Below are 24,183 nucleotides of genomic sequence, written 5' to 3'. Positions count from 1 at the left end.
TGTTATAATAGTGTTTCCCAACCTGTGTGCCTTCAGCTGTTGCAAAACTACAACTCCCAGCATGCCCGGACAGCCAAACCATGCTGGGAGTTGTAGTTTTGCAACAGCAGGAGGCACCCTGATACTACACACTGCCATACATTGGGGTGCGATCAGGTGCCGTCGCGACTGCAGTGCTGAGGGATTTGGGCAAGTGAGTATATGTTATAACAGTGTGAATTCGGGTAGAATACAGACATGGTCGCACATCTACAATCTTGTATAATGATCTGATTGCTTCTCAGCCTAATATCAAAAACTAACAGGTTGTTATTATACATTTTTGATCAAAAAGGTACAAGCCCACTCGCCACGTCAAGGCCACCTATTTAGAGTGGGTCCCTAACGTCCCTAGCATAAAATGGCGTAGCACTGGGCGGCGACCACCACCGCCGCAACACCAGTGCCCACAGGGGGAACGACCCACTGGCAGAGCGGCCCCAATGCCACTCAAACCAGTCTATGGGTCGCACCCCCCCACAGACACGGCAGCAACGGACGCTGCACAGCACCACACCAGTGTGAACAAGGTATAATAGCATTTTTTTTTTTTTTTCTTGAACATGTTGTCTGCACTCTTCCCCACCCCCTCAGCCCAACCCTATATAAGTAGTAGTTAGCTACACATGGGCCTTTTCTTTCCTGGCAGCCTCCCAGTTTGACTGGGAGCACATGGTAAGTGTGCTATAACATCCTGTTCACACTGGTGTGGTCCTGTGCGGCATCCGTTGCTGCCGTGGCGCCGTGTCTGTGGGGGGGGTGCGACCCATGGACTGGTTTGAGTGGCGCTTGGGCCGCTCTGCCAGTGGGTCGTTCCCCCTGTGGGCACTGGTGTCGCGACGGTGGTGGACGCCGCCCAGTGCTACGCCATTTTATGCTAGGGACGTTAGGGACCCACTCTGAATAGGTGGCCTTGATGTGGCGAGTGGGCTTTGTACTTTTTGATCAAAACGTATATACTAACAACCTGTTAGTTTTTGATATTATGCTGAGAAGCAATCAGATCATTATACAAGATTGTAGATGTGCACCATGTCTGTTTTCTACTTGAGTACACAATATGTTATAATAGTATTTCCTAACCTGTGTGCCTTCAGCTGTTGCAAAAATACAACTCCCAGCGTGCCCACACAGCCTTTGGTCTTTCTTCAGCTTTTGCAAAACTACAACTCCCAGCATGCCCAGACAGCCGGAGGCTGTCCGGGCATGCTGGGAGTTGTAGTTTTGCAACAGCAGAAGGCACCCTGGTACTACACACTGTCATACATTGAGGTGTGGCAGTACCTAGTATAGAATACAATTAACACGTTCTTCGAAATTCTGAATGTGTGAATATGGCCTTAGAAAGCTGTGACACCTGCTTATATATATATATATATATATATATATATATATATAAATATCTCTTATTTTTAATTTAAAAATGTTTTTTTAGATCGCTACTAGCGGAAGCAGGATAGCAAAATGCCTTGAAGGGTGAGGCAGGGGAAGACGAGTGATTGTCCCAGGCACTGCTGCAAGTCCTTAAAGGGGTACTCCAGTGGCAAACACATTTTTTTAAATCAACTGGTGCCAGAAAGTTAAACAGATTTGTAAATGACTTCTATTTAAAAATCTTAATCCTTCCAGTACTTATCAGCTCCCGTATGCTTCACAGGAAGTTGTATTTCTTTCCGGAGTTCTCTTCAGTCTGACCACAGTGCTCTCTGCTGACACCTCTGTCCATATAAGGAACTGTCCAGAGCAGGAGAGGTTTGCCATAGGGATTTGCTTGTACTCTGGACAGTTCCTGATACAGACAGAGGTGTCTGCAGAGAGCTCAGTGGTCAGACAGAAATGAACTTCAGAAAGAAATACAACTTCCTGTGGAGCATACAGCAGCTGATAAGTACTGGAAGATTTTTTAATTGAAATAATTTACAAATCTGTTTAAAGGGGTACCCAGGTGGAAAACTTTTTCTTTTTTAAATGAATTGGTGTCAGAAAGATAAAAAAAAATTTGTAAATGACTTCAATTAAAAAAAAATCTTAATCCTTCCAGTACTTTTTAGCAGCAGTATGCTACAGAGGAAATTCTCTTCTTTTTGAATTTCTTTTTTGTCTTGTCCACAGTGCTCTCTGCTGATACCTCTGTCCGTGTCAGACACTGTCCAGAGCAGCATAGGTTTGCTATGGGGATTTTCTCCTGTTCTGCACAGTTCCTGATACGGGCATCAGGTGTCAGCAGAGAGCACTGTGGACAAGACAAAAAAGAAATCCAAAAAGAAAAGAATTTCCTCTGTAGTATTCAGCAGCTAATAAGTACTTGAAGGATTAAGATTTTTTAATAGAAGTAATTTACAAATCTGTTTAACTTTCTGGCACCAGTTGATTACCAGAGTACCCCTTTAACGGTTTAGCTTCTACCAGGTTAGAAAAACACTGCTCCCTTCTTTCAGAAACAGCGCCACCCCTGTCGCAGGTTGTGTCTGGTATCGCAGCTCTGCAACAGTGAAGTGAACAGGGCCGAGATGCAATATCACACACAACCTGTGGACAGGCGTGACTTTGTTTTTAGAAGAAAAATGCTGTTTTTGTAATCCTGTTTCAAATCCTGGCCATTTTAGGACTGTGTAAACATTTTTTTTCAAGATACAAAATGGCTGCCTCCACCGGTAATAGTTATGGCAATATCTGGGAGTGGAGGACATATTGCAATGTACAGATGGCTTTAGTATCATCTGATTGTTAAAGCTTAGCAGCTTATTGCCCACATTTCCTTTAGCAGTCCCTTTCCTGTCACTGACCCCGTAAGGGATTGTTCAGGGACAGAAATAGATGACGGACGCTATGCACCATGACAGAATCAGGACTCTGGCGACATCTTGTGGCTGTCATCAGGTCATGCACAAAAAAAAGAATGTGAAAGGAGCCCTCAGCCAGTAAATAAGGCACGGTAGCAGAAAATATTCTAAGATGACCCCCCTGAGGATTCTCAGATTGCCAAGGAACTCCAAACTACTTCTCCAGCTATGTAGGTCGCTTTGATGTTCAGGTTGTCGTCCAGTTGTATAAAGTCTGAAAAATAGGAAAGGAGAAATAAAAAAAATTAAAAAAGAGAAACCTTATGAGAAGATGACGGGCTGAAAAATATGATAATAATAAGAGATAAGGGATGCCAACAAGTTAGTGAAAATGGACAATTTCAACCATAATGAACCTTTGTTGGGTGAAATTAAAAAATTAACAATTTTTAACAGAGCGTAGTCGTCAATGAAGTCGAGCATGGGGAAATTTTGTACTTTTGTTCAGAAAATATATTGTATATAGCAGTGGTCTTCAACCTGCGGACCTCCAGATGTTTCAAAACTACAACTCCCAGCATGCCCGGACAGCCGATGGCTGTCCGGGCATGCTGGGAGTTGTAGTTTTGAAACATCTGGAGGTCCGCAGGTTGAAGGCCCCTGATATATAGGATCGATCTCTCCTGAGAGAAAGTCCCCAGAAAGATTTTGTCCTTTGCCCGGTGTCATTGATCATGTATGGCTGAAGTGCCCAATATAGACTAAGTCAAAGGAGGGACCCCCTGCCATCATATGCTTATCCCCTATCCTGTGGGCAGGAAATAAGTTTAGTTCCCTGGACTACCCCTTTAAAAATCAACTGGTGCCAGAAAGTTTAACAGATTTGTAAATTACTTCTAATAAGAAAATCTTAATCCTTCCAGTACTTATTAGCTGCTGAAAACTACAGAGGAAATTCTTTTCTTTTTGGAACACAGAGCTGTCTGCTGACATCTCTGTCCATTTTAGGAACTGTCCAGAGTAGCATGTTTTCTATGGTGATTTTCTCCTACTGTGGACAGTTCTTAAAATGGACAGATGTCAGCAGAGAGCACTGTGCTCCAAAAAGAAAATAATTTCCTCTGTAGTATTCAGCAGCTAATAAGTACTGGAAGGATTAAAAAAAAATTTAGAAGTAAAGAATAGAAGTAATTTATAAATCTGTTTAACTTTCTGGCACCAGTTGATTATTTTTTTTTTTTTACGTTTTCCACCAGAGTACCCCTTTAACCTACTTCAGTGAAATGAGTAAGGCCTTAAATTAACTTATCCTCTATCCACAGGATAGGAGATAAGTAGCTGATTGTGGGGGGTCCGACCGCAGGGACACGGGACCCCGGCGCTCTCAGTGAGGAGCGCGTGTCGTATACTGGTAGAAAGCATACACTCCATTTATTTCTATGGCAGCACCGATGATGCACAAGAGCTGTACTTGGGTCTTTTCGTCGCTCCCATAGAAATGAATGGAGTGCGTGCTGGATGCAGCATGCGCTCCTCACTGAGCGCTGGTTCCTGTCCCGGTGATCACGAAGACGCCCCCCAAAACCCCCCCCCCCCCGTGACCAGCGACTTATACCCTATCCTGTGGATAGGGGTTAAGTTAATTTTTAACAGATCTCCTTTAAAGGGATCCTCTGGTAAAAAACCTTTTGTTTTTACCAATACACCCATGCTAAATGCATGAAAAAAGACAAACCTTTACTTACCTCATGGGCTTCCCTGAGTGGCTAAGCAGCAATGTGACATATTGGGCCCGGCACCAGGAAGAAGACTGGGGCGGGCTTAATATGTCACACTGCTGCTCAACCAATCATTGGCCAAGGCAGTACACTGCTGCTCAGCCAATCACTGGCCAAGGCAGTACACTGCTGCTCAGCCAATCACTGGCCAAGGCAGTACACTGCTGCTCAGCCAATCACTGGCCAAGGCAGTACACTGCTGCTCAGCCAATCACTGGCCAAGGCAGTACACTGCTGCTCAGCCAATCATTGGCCAAGGCAGTACACTGCTGCTCAGCCAATCACTGGCCATGGCAGTACACTGCTGCTCAGCCAATCACTGGCCAAGGCAGTACACTGCTGCTCAGCCAATCACTGGCCAAGGCAGGACACCGTTGCAGCCAACAAGTTGGTGAGTTACACTGTGGTGTGTTGGGCACAAGAACCAGGAATTGGTTCACACCGGAGGTACCAAGGGAGCAGGGGAGGTATGTTAAATAAAAAATAAAAAAATAAAACATTTTTGCCAGAATACCCTTTTAAAGCCGGGCAACTCTCGCTTTGCTCCCCTATACATGCATACAATTTGAATGGGTAAAAGTTAGAAAATGTTAAGCTAATGTGAAAGGGCAGCGTAGGTTTAAGCGGTTAAAAAAGATTATGTATACCAGTGTTTTCCAAACAGTGTGCCTCCAGCTGTTGCAAAACTACAACACTCAGCATGCCCGGACAGCCAAAGGCTGTCCGGGCCTGCTGGGTGTTGTAGTTTTGCAACAGCTGGAGGCACACTGTTTGGAAAACACTGACATATACACATGGGATGAATGTCATTTTCAGACCTGCATCTGCTCCGAAATCTAGTGTCCCCTTGTGATGTTGCAGGCCCAGAAGTTGTGCCGGATGAAGAGATGCCGCTTCTAAAGCCTCCTCCACTGTGCAACCTACAAGGAGATACAGTAAGCAGTTTAGTACAATGGACGTAACAGAGAACTAAAGTCATACGGTCATCATCTTCTAGGACTGGAATGGCTGATAACAGGGCACAATAGTGATCCTTTTTCCATATGCGCATGCCACCATGATAAAGTATCATACAAGTCTTTGTTGGTGACCTGTGCTGGGTTACTGCACCTCAGCTTCCATTGAAGTGAATAGGAGCTGCAGTACCCCAGAACGGCCACTACACAATGGACAGTGCTGTCTGCTTCCTACCCAATTTCTGTAAATACCAGCACCACGGCTCTGGCTAACAGCTGATTGGTGGAGCGTCTGAGTGTCAACACCTCACTGATCTAATATTGATTACCTAGCCCGAGGATCAATACCTTTTCCCTAGAAAACCCCTTCAAAATGGGTTATTTAGGAAAAACATAGTTAAAGAGGTTATCCAGGAAAAAAAATAAAAATAAAATTATATATATATAATATATATAAAGATTTTTTTTTATAGAAGTAACTTACAAATCTGTTTAACTTTCTGGAGCCAGTTGAAATATATATTTCAACTGGCTCCAGAAAGTTACACAGATTTGTAAATTACTAGTTTTGCAACATCTGGAGGTCCGCAGCTTGAAGACCACTGCTATAGGCCATTTATTGCTTGGAGGTTATACAAGAATACCATACAGCATAGGAAAAGGGGTCATCTAGTCTGCACACCAGTGGTCTCCAACCTGCGGCTCCCCAGCTATTGCAAAACTACAACTCCCAACATGCCTGCGGCTGCCAGGGCATGTTGGGAGTTGTGGTTTTGCAACAGCCGGAGAGGTATAGACAAAGGCTGGCCAAACACATTGTATTTTTGTCAGTGGATCCTGCCCTTTTCTTTAGGATCTGATGACAATAAAATGTCTGGAAAACAGCTATTGGGCTACCATGGGGAAGACCAAGGTGGATTTTCCATTTTGATCCTTTTGTTTGCCATGGAGATAGGTGGCGCCAGAGCTGTCTGACAGCTGCTCATCCCTGTGAAGGCGGCAGGGCTGATATGACAATAAGGGGGTCATTTAACATGTGTGATTTCTGGTCTTTTTTCGCCTGTGTGCCGCACTAGTAAGTGCAAGGCGTATTTATCAAGATGCGGTGGCGCCTTCTGATTATTGCTAGCTAATGTCTTTCATGTGACTTTTGGGTAGCCAGGGTGGCGCATATTTGTGCCGCGTGCTGATCTACTGGATTGGCCGGGCATTGACAAATGTAAAGCGCACTTGTCAGTCGGCCTGTGCCGTTGCGCAAAAATCAAACATCATAAATCAGTGCGTAAACCAGTGGGAGGCCGGAAGAAGCACGGAGTACCATGCGAAACGTCGTGCATTGCCTCCGAGCGCTTCAGTGTCATCTATGGACATCTCCCGGACCATGAGCTTCCTGGAATGAATACGCATACCATGCGGTGAGTGCACGTTATCGCTTCTCTGCTATATATATATATATATATATATATATATATATATATATATATATTGTAAACCAGTGTTTTCCAACCAGGGTGCCTCCAGCTGTTGCAAAACTACAACTCCCAGCATGCCCGGACAGCCTTTGGTTGGGAAACACTGGCGTAAACTGTACGCCTAGGAAACCATGTCCACATAACTCCCTCTGGATTCGCCAGCGTACAAAGCCATATACGTGGCCAAGTACACAGCAAAATCACAAATATATATTTGTGATTTTGCTGTATACTTGGCCACGTATGTATGTATGTATGTGTATATATATATATATATATATATATATATATACACATATATATACACACAGCGGTCCCTCAAGTTACAATATTAATCGGTTCCAGGACGACCATTGTATGTTGAGACCATTGTATGTTGAGCCCATAACTCTGTGGAAACCTGGTAATTGGCTCTGAAGCCCCAAAATGTCATCCAAAAACAGGAAAAAGTGAGGATTAAAGAAAAATTAAGTAGATAACTAATATAGATAAAGCAAATCATTACATATAAAAGTAATAAAGATCTGCTGGGGGCTGTAGTCACTGTCTATGTAGAGGACAGGAGCTTCTTCAGGGTCCTGTACAGTACACAATGTCCTAAAAAAGTAACATGGAGCCGCCCTCACCTGGTGTCCAGAGGAGCAGCTAACCCTGGTACAGGTAAAGAGTACAGAACATGTAATACCTCCCTGTACTGTAGGGGGCACTACTAGACACCAGTCAGTGCATACACTTCAGTAATACAGGTAAAGAGTACAGAACATGTAATACCTCCCTGTACTGTAGGGGGCGCTACTAGACACCAGTCAGTGCATACACTTCAGTAATACAGGTAAAGAGTACAGAACATGTAATACCTCCCTGTACTGTAGGGGGCGCTACTAGACACCAGTCAGTGCATACACTTCAGTAATACAGGTAAAGAGTAGTACAGAACATGTAATACCTCCCTGTACTGTAGGGGGCGCTACCAGACACCAGTCAGTGCATGGACTTCAGTAATACAGGTAAAGAGTAGTACAGAACATGTAATACCTCCCTGTACTGTAGGGGGCGCTACCAGACACCAGTCAGTGCATACACTTCAGGTATACAGGGGTTTTACCAGTGAATGCCCATTGTGATTGGTCAGTTCTTCCGGCCATTGACAGGTATCACAGATCTGGACTGTCTGTACATTGTATGTTGAGTCTGGTTTCAAGTTACAATGGTCCAGAAAAGACCACTGTATGTTGAAACTATTGTATGTTGAGGCCATTGTAAGTTGAGGGATCATTGTATATGCCGACTTGGTCCTTGATAAATGACCCCTTAATATAAATATATTATAGTCATGACTAAAACTGGTGACAAAAATATAAAGTGTTTGGGAGGGGCGGGGAGACCAACAATTCCTCCTGGAAAAACAATACCCAATCCTTGTTCCCCTTATGATAAGTGGTGCCGGATATGCCTGGCAGCCGCTTATCCCAATCTAACTATATATTAGTACACATTTACACATGGCTGATCCTAGTATGTAATTTATGGGGAATCGGGGAGCTATCCATCACAGAGCAGAGGCTACCCCTGACCACGATATGCTGTTATCTCTTCACATACAATTTTTGGGGATCATTCACTGTATTTGATCATTTTGGAGCAGAAACAAATATATATGTAAGATGCCGACAGCCGTCTCTCTCATAAGTCACATAAGGAAAGAGGAGCTGGCCTCGTGAATGAACAGATAACCAATGCCTGCCCGAGGCCTTACAACAAGCCAAGGATCGATATGTGATTTCATTTAACCCCCCGGCAGCATAATCAATACTCACAACGCACAGCGGGGAGTCGCTACTGTGTATGAGGGTCAGAGGAGAAGATTATGATTAAATAGGAGGGGTTTACAGCCCCCCACTGTCCTCACTACAATGCCATAGAGATCTATTGACCCATACCCTGCTTACAGTATGTGACCCGACACCTATATACCACACGCTATACGCAGTGGTCTTCAACCTGCAGACCTCCAGATGTTGCAAAACTACAATTCCCAGCATGCCCGGACAGCCGAAGGCTGTCCGGGCATGCTGGGAGTTGTAGTTTTGCAACATCAGGAGGTCCGCAGGTTGAAGACCACTGCGCTATAGTATGGAGACTATAGAAGCACCTTGCAAAAAAAAAAAAGTCCTCACATTTTTTATGAATTTTTATTTTTATTTTATTTAATTTACAAAATTACAAAAATCTCAAAAACAGAAACATAGGGGGGACATTTATCAAAACCTGTCCATAGAAAAAGTTGCTGAGTTGCCCGTAGCAACCAATCAAATCGCTTCTTTCATTTTTTAAAAGGCCTCAGAAAAAAGAAAGAAGCGATCTGATTGGTTGCTATGGGCAACTCAGCAACTTTTTCTATGGACAGGTTTTGATAAATCTCCCTCATAGTCCGTATACAACTACGTCATTACAATGGTCACCCTTACCCCCCCTTACCATTTCTCCCCCCCTTCCTACAAACAATAATCTACATAGGCGGCAGGGTGTTAGGAGGCCAGAATCAGCGATATTTTATTATAAATTTTACCTAATACCCCCCTAAATTTAAACTTTTAAACATTAGGGGTAACTAACGGTGGCACAGGTCCGAAACGCGTCAATCTGTGTCTGCTTTCCTTCATGTAGACCATACATCCATACCAATAAATGTCTTTTATTTTTATTTTTTTCTCTTTTTGGATTGATGTGAAGGGACAGGGATTTAGGGGGCTGGAAATAAAGGAAAATTAAAGGGTTAAGATTAAAGGGGTACTCCCGTGGAAATCTTTTTTTTTTTTTTTTTTTTTTTTAATCACCTGGTGCGAGAAAGTTAAACAGATTTGTAAATCACTTCTATTAAAAAAAAATCTTAATCCTTCCAGTACTTTTTAGGGGCTGTAAAGAAATGCATTTCCTCTGATGTCATGACCACAGTGCTCTCTGCTGACCTCTGCTGTACATTTTAGGAACTGTCCAGAGGAGCATATGTTTGCTATGGGGATTTTCTCCTGCTCTTGACAGTTCAAAAAATGGACAGCAGAGGTCAGCAGAGAGCACTGTGGTCAGGACATCAGAGGAAATGCATTTCTTTTTTGGATTTCTCTTTAGTATACAGCCCCTAAAAAGTACTGGAAGGATTAAGATTTTGTAATAGAAGTGATTTACAAATCTGTTTAACTTTCTGGCACCAGTTGATTTTAAAAAAAAGTTTTCCTTGGGAGTACCCCTTTAATCTTAACCCTTTAATTTTCCTTTATTTCCAGCCCCCTAAATCCCTGTCCCTTCACATCAATCCAAAAAGAGAAAAAAATAAATTAAAAAAAACATTTATTGGTATGGATGTATGGTCTACATGAAGGAAAGCAGACACAGATTGACGCGTTTCGGACCTGTGCCACCGTTAGTCATAATCTGACAATAAATAAAAAAATCTTGCATAATGTACCGCTACTTTTAATGGATACCATTAAAATAGGAGGACTTTTGCCAAGAGTGTTGGATTTTGTTTTTTTGTAAAATGATGTTACCTACCTGTAGCTTCATGAAAGTGTCTTACACATGTATCCATGGTAGCAATGCTGCCAGCCAGGGTGCGAGTTCCTTGAAGTGTGAAAAATAAGAAGAGAAAAAAAAAGAAAAAGTTTGCCAGAAGCTCATGTTTGTAATATATTATTTTTGGCCTTTTCTTACGCACTGAGCGGTTTAGGAAAACTGCAACTGTCTGGAAACCATCAAGAAGCAGGCGGCTTTATTCTTTATGCATTTTCACACAACCATCAAACTAGCCTAATGAAAGGCATTAAAGGGGTACTCCGGTGAAAAACTTTTTTTTTTTTTAAATCAACTGGTGCCAGAAAGTGAAACAGATTTGTAAATTACTTCTATTAAAAAATCTTAATCCTTCTTGTACTTATTAGCTGCTGAATACTACAGTGGAAATTCTTTTCTTTTTGAAATACAGTGCTCTCTGCTGACATCTCTGTCCATTTTAGAACAGCATATGTTTGCTATGGGGATTTCCTTTTACTCTGGACAGTTCCTAAAATGGAGATGTCAGCAGAGAGCACTGTGCTCGTGATGTCAGCAGAGAGCTCTGTGTTTCAAACGGAAAAGAATTTCCACAGTAGTATTCAGCAGCTAATAAGTACAGAAAGGATTAAGATTTTTTAATAGAAGTAATTTACAAATCTGTTTAACTTTCTGGCACCAGTTGATTTAAAAAAAGAAAAAAGTATATATTGGTTATAGTTTTGCAACATCTGGAGGTCCGTAGGTTGGAGACCACTGATATAGGGGATAAGTTATAGATTGCGATCTCCGTGCATGTCCGCCAGTGCTCTGTGAGGGGGTCGGCATGCCCCCTTCCAGCAGACTGCCGGGCCCCCTTTCAGCAGATCGCGGGGGGTCCCGGCACTCTATAACTGATCCCCTGTCCTTCGGATAGGGGATAACTTATTTTTCACTACACTGCTCCTTTAACAAAGAAAATCCCACCCCTTCATCCATTGCTTAATTTAAAGGGGTTATCCAGGAAAAAACTGTTTTTAAATATCAACTGGCTCCAGAAAGTTAAACAGATTTGTAAATTATTTCTATTAAAAAAAATCTTAATCCTTTCAGTACTTATGAGCTTCTGAAGTGGAGTTGTTCTTTTCCGTCTAAGTGCTCTCTGATGACACGTGTCACGGGAACCGCACAGTTTAGAAGCAAATCCCCATAGCAAGCCTCTTCTAAACTGGGCAGTTCCCGAGACACGTGTCATCAGAGAGAACTTAGACAGAAAAGAACAACTCAACTTCAGAAGCCCATAAGTACTGAAAGGATTAAGATTTTTTAATAGAAGTCATTTACAAATCTGTTTAACTTTCTGGAGCCAGTTGATATATATAAAAAAAAAAAGTTTTTTTCCTGGATAACCCCTTTAATTCCTAAAGGTGAAATGAATAAACAATAAGATACTACAGGAATCAGAAACATACATAGTACAATCATAGTATGTAAATAATCCTATTATAGAAACATACATAGAGAGGTTGAGTCTGTGTGGTTGGAGGGTATCTAAAGCAAAAATTCAAAAGGATTCCAGTTCTGCAACATCCTGTGCCATATAGAACTTTCTTTAGATCATGAGTAAGGGCTAGCATAGCCAGAAACTCGTCAATATGTTTTTTTTTTTCCCCTTCATTTCTTGGCTTTTGTACTTTACATTCTTGTATAAAGACAAAAAAGGTGCGCACCTAATGCAGATCATCTAAGTTGGTGGACCAGGACCAGGTATAAAGGTGAAATGGATGGCACCTTACCTGGATGTGTTATGGTGAGAGCATAACATCCGAGTTCGCATAATATAGTAGGAGAACGCAGCCTTGTCCCTCCAGCGATCCCACGCTAGGTAGCCGGTGTAAGCAGAAGGAGGAGCAGTGAAAATTTCTGGACCAGAAATAGAAACCGGGACTTTTCTTAAGGTGCTGGACTCACGGTGTTCAGGCTGATAAAACAGAATCTTTATTGAAGAAAAGATGCAACTCAGACAATAAAGTGTTTCCAGCCCGGACAGGGCTCTTCTCCAGGCTGCTTGATGAAAAGCCCTGTCCGGGCTGGTACACTTTATTGTTTGTGTTGCATCTTTTCTTCAATAAAGATTCTGTTTTATCAACCTGAACACCGTGAGTCCAGCGCCTTAAGAAAAGTCCCGGTTTCTATTTCTGGTCCAGAAATTTTCACTGCTCCTCCTCCTATTACATTCTTGTATGGAACTTCTATTGGAATTAATAAAATATCAGATAGATAAGATAGATAGATAGGAGATAGATAGATAGATATGAGATAGATAGATATAAGATAGATAGATAGATATGAGATAGATAGATATAAGATAGATAGATAGATATGAGATAGATAGATGAGATAGATAGATATAAGATAGATAGATATGAGATAGATAGATATAAGATAGATAGATAGATATGAGAAAGATAGATATAAGATAGATAGATAGATAGATATGAGATACATAGATATGAGAGATAGATATGAGATAGATATGATAGATATAAGATAGATAAATAGATATGAGATAGACATAAGATACATAGATATGAGAGAGACATGAGATAGATATGATAGATATATAGATATGAGATACATAGATATGAGAGATAGATAGATATGAGATAGATATGAGATAGATAGATATGAGAGATAGATAGATATGAGAGATAGATATGAGATACATAGATATGAGATATAGATAGATATGAGATAGATATGAGATAGATATGAGATAGATAGATAGATATGAGATAGATATGAGATAGATATGAGATAGATAGATAGATATGAGATAGATAGATATGAGATACATAGGATATGAGATACATAGATATGAGAGATAGATAGATATGAGAGATAGATATGAGATAGATAGATATGAGAGATAGATATGAGATAGATAGATATGAGAGATAGATAGATATGAGATAGATAGATATGAGATCGATAGATAGATATGAGATAGATATGAGATAGATAGACAGACAGATAGATAGATATGAGATAGATAAATATGAGAGATAGATATGAGATAGATGGATATGAGATAGATAGATATGAGAGATAGATAGATAGATATGAGACAGATAGATAGATATGGTATATGCTGCCTATAGAATAGTGTTCCCTAACCTGTGGCTCTCCAGCAGTGGCTAAACTACAATATCCATGATGCACTGACAGCCCTGATCTCTATTCAGTGTTCCCCAACCTGTGGCTCTCGCTAACCTACAACTCCCATCATGCATGACGAGTATTGTAGTTCTGCAAGAGCACAAAAGGTCAAAGCACAGAGCATCTTCATTCATTCATGTAGTCATTCAGGTCTGACAACTCACCAGCCACATAAGCATTAAAACCATCTATCAATATTTCTTGCTGTCCCAGGGTGTGTTTGCCTGGTCTAAGTCCCATGGCTGTGATGGCATCTGTCACCAGGACCAGACCTACAATAAAAAAAAAATAAAAAAAAACACAATATACAAGTATGATAAAATAAATAAATAAAAAGAAAAAAAATGGGCCCAGGCCTTTCTAACCGCTAACAACCAGGGAGCCTCCAGCTGTTGCGAAACTACAGCTCTCAGCATGCAGAGAGTTGTAGCTTTGCAACAGTCATATAAACTACCCTGTACAATAAGTAATTCTGTTTTTCACGTGACATGACTCCTTGCTTACACATACTGACCCCTGGGGTGGGCACGATGGGCTATCCTTAAAGCGGCTGGATTAGTGTGTATTCCATCCGCGATCATCCCATAATAAACCGTCCTCCCGGCAGGAATCTGATCGCTTGTCAGTAAGCCCACGATCCCAGGGTCCCGGTGATGGAACTGTTAAAATAATGGCGAAAGGTGATTATTTGCTAATGTATTGGATGTATATTGACAGACGTAGAACAGGTCTGAAATGTCTGATAACAGAGGGAAATAGATGGCATTTACATACAATGCTACAGGAGACAAGATATGGTTTAAAGGGGTACTTCGGTTGCAAAGCTTTTTTTTTATTTTTTATTTATTTTTTTAAATCAACTGGTGCCAGAAAGTTAAACAGATTTGTAAATTACTTCTATTAAAAAATCGTAATCCTTCCAGTACTTATTAGCTGCTGAGTAATACAGAGGAAATTCTTTTCTTTTTGGAACACAGAGCTCTCTGCTGACATAACGACCACAGTGCTCTCTGCTGACATCTCTGTTCATTTTAGGAACTGTCCAGAGCAGCATATGTTTGCTATGGGGATTTACTCCTACTCTGGACAGTTCTTAAAATGGACAGAGATGTCAGCAGAGAGCACTGTGGTCATGATGTCAGCAGAGAGCACTGTGCTCGTGATGTCAACAGAGAGCACTGTGCTCCAAAAATAAAATAATTTCCTCTGTAGTATTCAATAGCTAATAAGTACTGGAAGGATTAAGATTTTTTAATAGAAGTAATTTACAAATCTGTTTAAAGGGGTACTCCGGTGGAAAACTTTTTTTTTTTTTTAAATCAACTGGTGCCAGAAAGTTAAACAGATTTGTAAATTACTTCCATTAAAAAAATCTTAATCCTTCCAGTACTTAGTAGCTGCTGAATACTACAGAGGAAATTATTTTCTTTTTGGAACACAGAGCTCTCTGCTGAATCACGAGCACAGTGCTCTCTGCTGACATCTCAGTCCATTTTAGGAACTGACCAGAGCAGCATATGTTTACTATGGGGATTTTCTCCTACTTTGGACAGTTCCTAAAATGGACAGAGATGTCAGCAGAGAGCACTGTGCTCGTGATGTCAGTAGAGAAAACTGTGCTCGTGATGTCAGCAGAGAGCTCTGTGTTCCAAAAATAAAATAATTTCCTCTGTAGTAATCAACAGCTAATAAGTACAGGAAGGATTAAGATTTTTTAATAGAAGTAATTTACAAATCTGTTTAACTTTCTGGGACAAATTGATTTTAAAAAATGTGTCGGACAAAGCCAATGATTTCGGGTTGACACACCCCCTCCATGCATCTCTATGGGAGAGCCGGAGATACACGAGTACAGTGTGATATTACAGGTTGTGTTTTAATACTATGCCAAGTGATTTCTTTTCCCTTTACATCAGACGACATTACATAAGAACAGTGTTTCACAGCCAGGGTGTCTCCAGCTTTTGCAAAACTACAACTTCCAGCATGCCTGGACAGCCTTCGGCTGTCCAGACATGCTGGAAGTTGTAGTTTTGCAACAGCTGGAGGCACCCCGGTTGGGAAACCCTGCATTAGAATACCATTACCTTCCATACAAACCTATAACCCAATTCTGAAAAATCAAAACATTTAATTTAAAATTGTACTAGAATTCTGCATTCATGTAGTAAAAGTGAAGATAACCCCACATACCGGAAGCATGGCGTTGAAGAGATGGGTAATAAAGGAGGCCCCGGAATTTACAGCATCTTCAGCCTGAGATAAATTGGCCACAGAATGACCTGGAGACAGCAGACATTATATATCTTATAGTAGGGGATTTCCCTATAGGGTTCTGCAATGTAATGGAACATGTACGCACGAACCTAAGGAGACGCATATCCCGCGCTTCACCAGCTCTTTGATCACTTCTCCACTCCTTTCCATCTCGGGGGCAATGGTGACGATGCAGACTCCATCTAAAGTCCCATAGGTGTTCAGGAGCTCTGAGAAGCCCCCTTCACTGAAAGACCGTAAACAGTGCTGTGGGTGGGCACCCTTCTTCTCAGCGCTGATGTATGGACCCTCCAGATGGATACCTGTCGGCCAGTGAAGTTACAGACACTGTTCAGCAACAATTGCATAATAACAATAACTAATAATAATAATAAATTATCATCATCATCATCATCAACCATATCAATGTTTATAATAATATATAATAATAAATATTATATAATAATCATAATAACAACAACAACAACAACCATATCATTGTTTTTATAAGTTCCATTATTAATAATAATATATAAAATAGAATAATAATAATATTATATAATAATCATAATAACAACAACAACCATATCATTGTTTTTATAAGTTCCATTATTAATAATATATAATACTAATAATATACTGTAATAATCATAACAACAACAACAACCATATCATTGTTTTTATAAGTTCCATTATTAATAATAATAATAATAATAATAATAACAACAACCACCATATCATTGCACAACAACAACAACCATATAATTGTTTTTATAAGTTCCATTATTAATAATAATATTATATAATAATCATAACAACAACAACCATATCATTGTTTTATAAGTTTCATTATTAATTATATAATAATATATCATATTATTATTATATACTGTATTATTATTATTAATAATAATAATTAAACTTATAAAAACAATGATGGTTGTTGTTATTAACAACAACAACCACAATCATTTAAATGTTTTTATAAATTTCATTATTAATAATAATATAATAATAATAACAGCAGCAACAAAAATAATAAAAAATTATAAATAATAATAAATTATAAATAATAATAATAATAATAGGAGTTCTGAGAAATAACGCGACAAAGGCGGTCTTTGGTATTGCAGCTAAACTCCACTAAAATAAATAAATGGGACTGAACTGCCATTTCAGACACAGCTTGCGGTGTTATTTGTGGTATAAAGCACCTATGTTTGTATATAAGGAATACCGGCCTTTTATTTAACCCACTGTATTTATTTTGTATGAAGTATCATTACCCAACACTCCGGCCCCCCCTGGTCCTCCATCTCCTACAGTAATCTGGGGAAGCACCTATGGGGAAACAAAAGAAATATTTGTATTGACATTATAATAATACCTGACATTATGTACAATACTAAAAATAAAGACCCCTGTAACCCCCAATACCATTTTCACCAATCAGGGGCTGCTTTCCTACATAGACAGCCAAAGGCTGCCCAGACATGCTGGGAGTTGTAGTTTTGCAACAGCTGGAGGCACCCTGGTTGGAAAACACTGATGTACGGTGTGGCTGAAATGTATCACTACCACAATAAAGACACAAGGCCAACACCCACAGTCTGATTTCTGGCAGATACCCCGGGATCAATGTTCAGGAAATAAAGTGTGCTATAAAAATCATACGGCCGCAGGATCATTCCTGCACCAAGGCCGAAGGTCATCCTCTGTATACCAAGAGGTGTTATTATGAATATATATACAATTATATTCTTGTTTAATGATGCCATTTTTTCTTCTTGTTTTTTTAAAGGGGTACTCCGGTGGAAAACTTTTTTTTTTTTTTTATCAACTGGTGCCTGAAAGTTAAACAGATTTGTAAATGACTTCTATTAAAAAAAAAAAAATCTTAATCCTTCTAGTACTTATTAGCTGCTGAATACTACAGAGGAAATTATTTTCTTTTTGGAACACAGTGCTCTCTGCTGACATCACGAGCACAGTGCTCTCTGCTGACATCTCTGTCCATTTTAGGAACTGTCCAGAGCAGCATATGTTTGCTATGGGGATTTTCTCCTACTCTGGACAGTTCTTAAAATGAACAGAGGTGTCAGCAGAGAGCACTGTGCTAGTGATGTCAGCAGAGAGCTCTGTGTTCCAAAAAAGAAAATAATTTCCTCTGTAGTATTCAGCAGCTAATAAGTACTGGAAGGATTAAGATTTTTTAATAGAAGTAATTTACAAATCTCTTTAACTTTCTGGCACCAGTTGATTTAAAAAACTAAGTTTTCCACGGGAGTACCCCTTTAAGTACACCAAGGGCCCGAGCTGGAATTGGATTAATAAAACTAGACCACCTCTTAAGAGGCAAACAGAAATGATCAACAAAGTTATGGTAATGAATACACCTTGCAGCACTGGTGTCCTGGGCCTTTGGTACAGTGCTATGGAATATGTTGGTGCTATACGGACAAGGTAAAATAATGTATTGTGCTTAATGAGGGAACCATACAAGGGTCCTGGTATTATTAGGGACTGTCATCATACCTTGTGGTAGACAGATGAGGGTGAAGTTACAATGGTCGGACAGAAAGAGGTCACACCATGCGGGAGGATATTGCGAGCCACCAGAGAAACCCCTTGGCCTGCTTCATCCGTTTCCTGCGAAAAATCCACACCGAACCCGCCTAAAAGGAAGAATGAAAGGAAAAAGGAAGGAAAAGGGTTTCCATAAATCACAACCTCCTGACTGCAACAGATAGAAAACCGCCATCCGAAAAGTCAAAAGCAGAAGCAGATCCCTCCCACTGTAACCTGGACAGAAGGAAGAACTTGGATCAGTGTTTCCCAACCAGGGTGCCCCCAGCTGTTGCAAAACTACAACTCCCAGCATGCCCGGACAGCCTTTGGCTGTCCGGGCATGCTGGGAGTTGTAGTTTTGCAACAGCTGGAGGCACGCTGGTTGGGAAACACTGACTTGGATAGACGAGAGGGTTTTCAGCCTGGTTGTAAACACGAATATTCCCATTCATTGACAGCAAGCTAAGATGATAAAGGGGTACTCAACTGGAAATCATTTTTCAAACATTATTTATTTAAATCAACTGGTGCCAGAAAGTTAAACAGATTTGTAAATTACTTCTATTAAAAAATTCTTAAATCCTTCCAGTACTTATAAGCTGCTGTATGCTCCACAGGAAGTTATTTTCTTTTTTTTTGTTTTTTTTTTTAAGTTCCTTTCTGCCTGACCACAGAGTGCTCTCTGCTGACACCTCTGTCCAGGTCAGGAACTGTCCAGGGTAGGAGCAAATCCCCATAGAAAACTTCTCCTGCTCTGGACAGTTCCTGACAAGGACAGAAGTGTCAGCAGAGAGCACTGCGGTCAAGCAGAAAGGAAATTAAAAAAAAGAAAAATAACTTCCTGAGGAGCATACAGCAGCTGATAAGTAGTGGAAGGATTAAGGGTGCTTTCACACCACGTTTTCAGCCTACGGGTGTCGGATAAGGCTGGGGGAGGGGAAAACCGTGCGCTCCCGTACCCCAGCCGGACCAGCGTTGAAATCCATTTACTTTAATGAGCCGACCGGAGTCACTGTTTGACTCCATTCGGCTCATTTTCGACCAGTATCCGGTTTTCTGACCGGACCTAAAACCGTAGTATACTACGGTTTTAGGTCCGGTCACAATAACTGGATACGGAGCAGAAATGAGCCGACCGGAATCAAACAGTGACTCCGGTCGGCTCATTAAAGCAAATGGATTTCAACGCTGGTCCGGCTGGGGTACGGGAGCGCACGGTTTTCCCCTCCCCCAGCCTTATCCGGCAGCCGTAGGCTAAAAACGTGGTGTGAAAGCACCCTTAAAGGGTACCTCTCATCAAAAAAACTTTTGATATATTATAGATTAATGTATGCAGAATAACTTTACAATTGCATGTTATTAAAAAATATGCTTCTTTCTATTTAATTTTCCACTTTGAAGAAATGACCACTAGGGGTCTCCCTACCAGTCCTGGCAGCAAGCATTTCAGACTCATGCTGGAGTCCTAAACACTACGAGCTGCCAGTCTGCTTTGTTCACAAAGGAGAACACTCAGAGCTGCCAGCCTGCTTTGTTCACAGCCTGTTTGGCTGTGAACAAAGCAGGCTGGCAGCTCTGAGTGTTTAGGACTCCAGCATGAGTCAGAAATGCTTGCTGACAGGACTGATCGAGAAAAATACAATAGAAAGAAGCATATTTTTCATTAACATGCTACTGGAAAGTTATTCAACATTCATTAATCTAAAATATATCAAAAGTTTATACCCTTTAATCCTTCCAGTACTAATCAGCTGCTGTATGTAAGTACTGGAAGGTTTAAGATTTTTTTAATAGAAGTAACTTACAAATCTGTTTAACTTTCTGTCACCAGTTGATTTAAAAAACAAAAAATGTTTTCCAGTGGAGTACCCCTTTAAGTATGGGGTAACATTTGCTACATAAAGTATACAATAGAAAAGTGATCTTGAACCTGCGGTCCTCCAGATGTTGTAAAACTACAACTCCCAGCATGCCCGGACAGCCGTTGGCTGTCCGGGCATGCTGGGAGTTGTAGTTTGGCAACATCTGAAGGTCCGCAAGTTGGAGACCACTGCAATAGAACATAAAATTGAACAACCTGAAGCTCTGAAATGCCGACCCTCTCCCAGGCAGGATCACATTATGGGATGTGTAGAATTCATCCTGTAGCTGCCCCCTCCTCCCATGTACAGTCACTAAACCTATGAGCCCCAGTCTCTTTACCATTAATCTGGACATCAATGAATCCCGGAGCGATGATTCTTCCCTGGCAGTCCACCTGAACGTCAGCCGCACCTTTTTCATCAAAGAAAAGTTTTTCGGGGTTAAGGACCTTCCCTTGTCGCACCCATAGATCCTCCCTATAAGAGTAAGGGACAGAGATATTACAGATCCATCATCCTATTACACATACCATGGAGCATCCTTTACCTTATGTCCTGTCATATATAGGATTCGCCCCCTTGTCACAAATGATGCACATGAATAGGGATGTATGAAATAGCACCCTAAATTAATATTGTTGGGCGCCACAGAACGTACACATGGCTCCTGTACACCAAACACCCCGCAATACAGGAACTATTGATAGTATTCAGAATATTGGGCAGACTAGATGGGCCAAATGGTTCTTATCTGTCGACACCTTCTATGTATCCCCACTTACACCTCCAGGACATGCCCGGCTCCTGTGCTGGCAAATGTCAATCAGATCTGGCGGCTAAATTAAGTACATCAGCCCCTAGACAAATTGTAGTAGATCATACAAGTCTTCATCACACACCCTAAAATGAACACAGACCAGACACCCTATATAAGATGTAGACCAAGGCCAGAGCCCTCTGTATACAGACCCCAGACCAGAGCCCTCTGTATACAGACCCCAGACCAGAGCCCTCCGTATACAGACCCCAGACCAGAGCCCTCTGTATACAGACCCCAGACCAGAGCCCTCTGTATACAGACCCCAGACCAGAGCCCTCTGTATACAGACCCCAGACCAGAGCCCTCTGCATACAGACCCCAGACCAGAGCCCTCTGCATACAGACCCCAGACCAGAGCCCTCTGCATACAGACCCCAGACCAGAGCCCTCTGTATACAGACCCCAGACCAGAGCCCTCTGTATACAGACCCCAGACCAGAGCCCTCTGTATACAGACCCCAGACCAGAGCCCTCTGTGTATACAGACCCCAGACCAGAGCCCTCTGTATACAGACCCCAGACCAGAGCCCTCTGTATACAGACCCCAGACCAGAGCCCTCTGTATACAGACCCCAGACCAGAGCCCTCCGTATACAGACCCCAGACCAGAGCCCTCCGCATACAGACCCCAGACCAGAGCCCTCTGCATACAGACCCCAGACCAGAGCCCTCTGTATACAGACCCCAGACCAGAGCCCTCTGTATACAGACCCCAGACCAGAGCCCTCTGTATACAGACCCCAGACCAGAGCCCTCTGCATACAGACCCCAGACCAGAGCCCTCTGTATACAGACCCCAGACCAGAGCCCTCTGCATACAGACCCCAGACCAGAGCCCTCTGCATACAGACCCCAGACCAGAGCCCTCTGCATACAGACCCCAGACCAGAGCCCTCCGCATACAGACCCCAGACCAGAGCCCTCTGTATACAGACCCCAGACCAGAGCCCTCTGCATACAGACCCCAGACCAGAGCCCTCTGCATACAGACCCCAGACCAGAGCCCTCTGCATACAGACCCCAGACCAGAGCCCTCTGTATACAGACCCCAGACCAGAGCCCTCTGTATACAGACCCCAGACCAGAGCCCTCTGTGTATACAGACCCCAGACCAGAGCCCTCTGTATACAGACCCCAGACCATAGCCCTCTGCATACAGACCCCAGACCAGAGCCCTCTGTATACAGACCCCAGACCAGAGCCCTCTGCATACAGACCCCAGACCAGAGCCCTCTGTATACAGACCCCAGACCAGAGCCCTCTGTATACAGACCCCAGACCATAGCCCTCTGCATACAGACCCCAGACCAGAGCCCTCTGTATACAGACCCCAGACCAGAGCCCTCTGCATACAGACCCCAGACCAGAGCCCTCTGTGTATACAGACCCCAGACCAGAGCCCTCTGCATACAGACCCCAGACCAGAGCCCTCTGTGTATACAGACCCCAGACCAGAGCCCTCTGTGTATACAGACCCCAGACCAGAGCCCTCTGTATACAGACCCCAGACCAGAGCCCTCTGTGTATACAGACCCCAGACCAGAGCCCTCTGTATACAGACCCCAGACCAGAGCCCTCTGTATACAGACCCCAGACCAGAGCCCTCTGTATACAGACCCCAGACCAGAGCCCTCTGCATACAGACCCCAGACCAGAGCCCTCTGTATACAGACCCCAGACCAGAGCCCTCTGTATACAGACCCCAGACCATAGCCCTCTGCATACAGACCCCAGACCAGAGCCCTCTGTATACAGACCCCAGACCAGAGCCCTCTGCATACAGACCCCAGACCAGAGCCCTCTGTGTATACAGACCCCAGACCAGAGCCCTCTGCATACAGACCCCAGACCAGAGCCCTCTGTGTATACAGACCCCAGACCAGAGCCCTCTGTGTATACAGACCCCAGACCAGAGCCCTCTGTATACAGACCCCAGACCAGAGCCCTCTGTGTATACAGACTGCAGCTTTCTGTATATTTTTCTTATTTATCGTCAGAGACTACTCGACTCAATGAGGTAGAAACTGGTGGGAATGGTGCCGCTGAATATGTTGGCACTATTACAGTTTTCAGCTGAACCTTCCCCACTGAAATAAAAAAAAAAGTGATTGTGATAAAACCACTGGGGTGAATAATTATTAGGGAAATTGTCTCCAAACTGTGGACCTCAAGCTGTTGCAAAACTATAACGCCTAGCTTGGCTGTCTGGGCATGCTGGGAGTTGTAGTGGAGGTCCACAGTTTGGAGACCACTGCTCTATAGCCTCCTGCAGCAATATGACTACAGCAAAATAAAGGGGGAAGGAGTTTTTACGTTTCAACCAATCAGCTTTCAGCTTTGAAATGAAAGCAGCGCCCTGATTGGTTACAAATGACAGCTTCACTTTTGATTGGTCTACTTTTGATAGCCCGCCCCCCTCCGCTTCCTGACAGCCCTCAGGTCACTCACCATTGTAGTTTATGGTCTCTTAAGATCCTGCAGTTCCTGAATTGGACGATGGGGGCGTCGGAGACGGACTTATTAGAAGGCATCGCCGGGCACTAGTCGTCCGGTCAGTCTCTAACTCCCGTCCTCCATCCAAATCCAAAAGTAGAAAAAAAATCCGAGTCAGTCACATGAGCCCGAGTCACGTGACAGGAATCCCCGCAGTAGTCACGTGACGCTGGGGACCCGTTTCGGCCATCTGCAGAAGGTCAGTTCGGCCATCTTAGGAAGGTCGCCCAGAATTTCATCTATGTAAGAAAACATTCTGCCTTATAATACACTTTTTTCCCCATTTTTATTTTTGACGTTTGTGCCAATTAAGCCCCGCCCCTTTATTGGTGTTCTAGAAGTTATTCAGGAATAGAGAAATAAAGCTGGTTGCTTTCTAAAACAGCGCCACCCGTGTCCTCATGTAGTG

General features: G+C 42.4%; 1 protein-coding gene across 1 annotated transcript; it reads right to left on the bottom strand.

Annotated features, from left to right (window-relative positions):
* Nucleotides 1-2,149: 2,149 nt before the first annotated feature.
* On the bottom strand, nt 2,150-23,968 carry AMDHD2 (amidohydrolase domain containing 2). The gene is made up of 11 exons (XM_056536302.1): nt 23,730-23,968; nt 20,802-20,938; nt 18,567-18,706; nt 17,318-17,372; nt 16,142-16,354; nt 15,969-16,057; nt 14,290-14,434; nt 13,940-14,047; nt 10,581-10,649; nt 5,419-5,520; nt 2,150-3,096 (listed from the first exon to the last, which is right to left on the bottom strand). Exons 1-11 carry the CDS (start codon nt 23,810-23,812, stop codon nt 3,014-3,016), a joined length of 1,224 nt encoding a protein of 407 aa, XP_056392277.1. The 5' UTR covers nt 23,813-23,968; the 3' UTR covers nt 2,150-3,013.
* Between the last annotated feature and the right edge of the window lie 215 nt (nt 23,969-24,183).

This window comes from Hyla sarda, chromosome 8, assembly GCF_029499605.1.
Source record: "Hyla sarda isolate aHylSar1 chromosome 8, aHylSar1.hap1, whole genome shotgun sequence".
NCBI classification, from domain to species: domain Eukaryota; kingdom Metazoa; phylum Chordata; class Amphibia; order Anura; family Hylidae; genus Hyla; species Hyla sarda.
Note: the sequence above shows the minus strand (reverse complement) of the source record. Positions and strands in the feature narration are given on the sequence as shown.

Excerpts from the sequence above, each read along its gene's own strand:
- AMDHD2 (XM_056536302.1), bottom strand. The coding sequence starts at position 23,812 with ATGCCTTCTAATAAGTCCGTCTCCGACGCCCCCATCGTCCAATTCAGG. Across the intron at positions 17,373-18,566 it reads CCTCATCTGTCTACCACAAG|GTGCTTCCCCAGATTACTGT; the intron begins GTATGATGACAG and ends GTTTCCCCATAG. Across the intron at positions 3,097-5,418 it reads AGATTTCGGAGCAGATGCAG|ACTTTATACAACTGGACGAC; the intron begins GTCTGAAAATGA and ends CCTATTTTTCAG.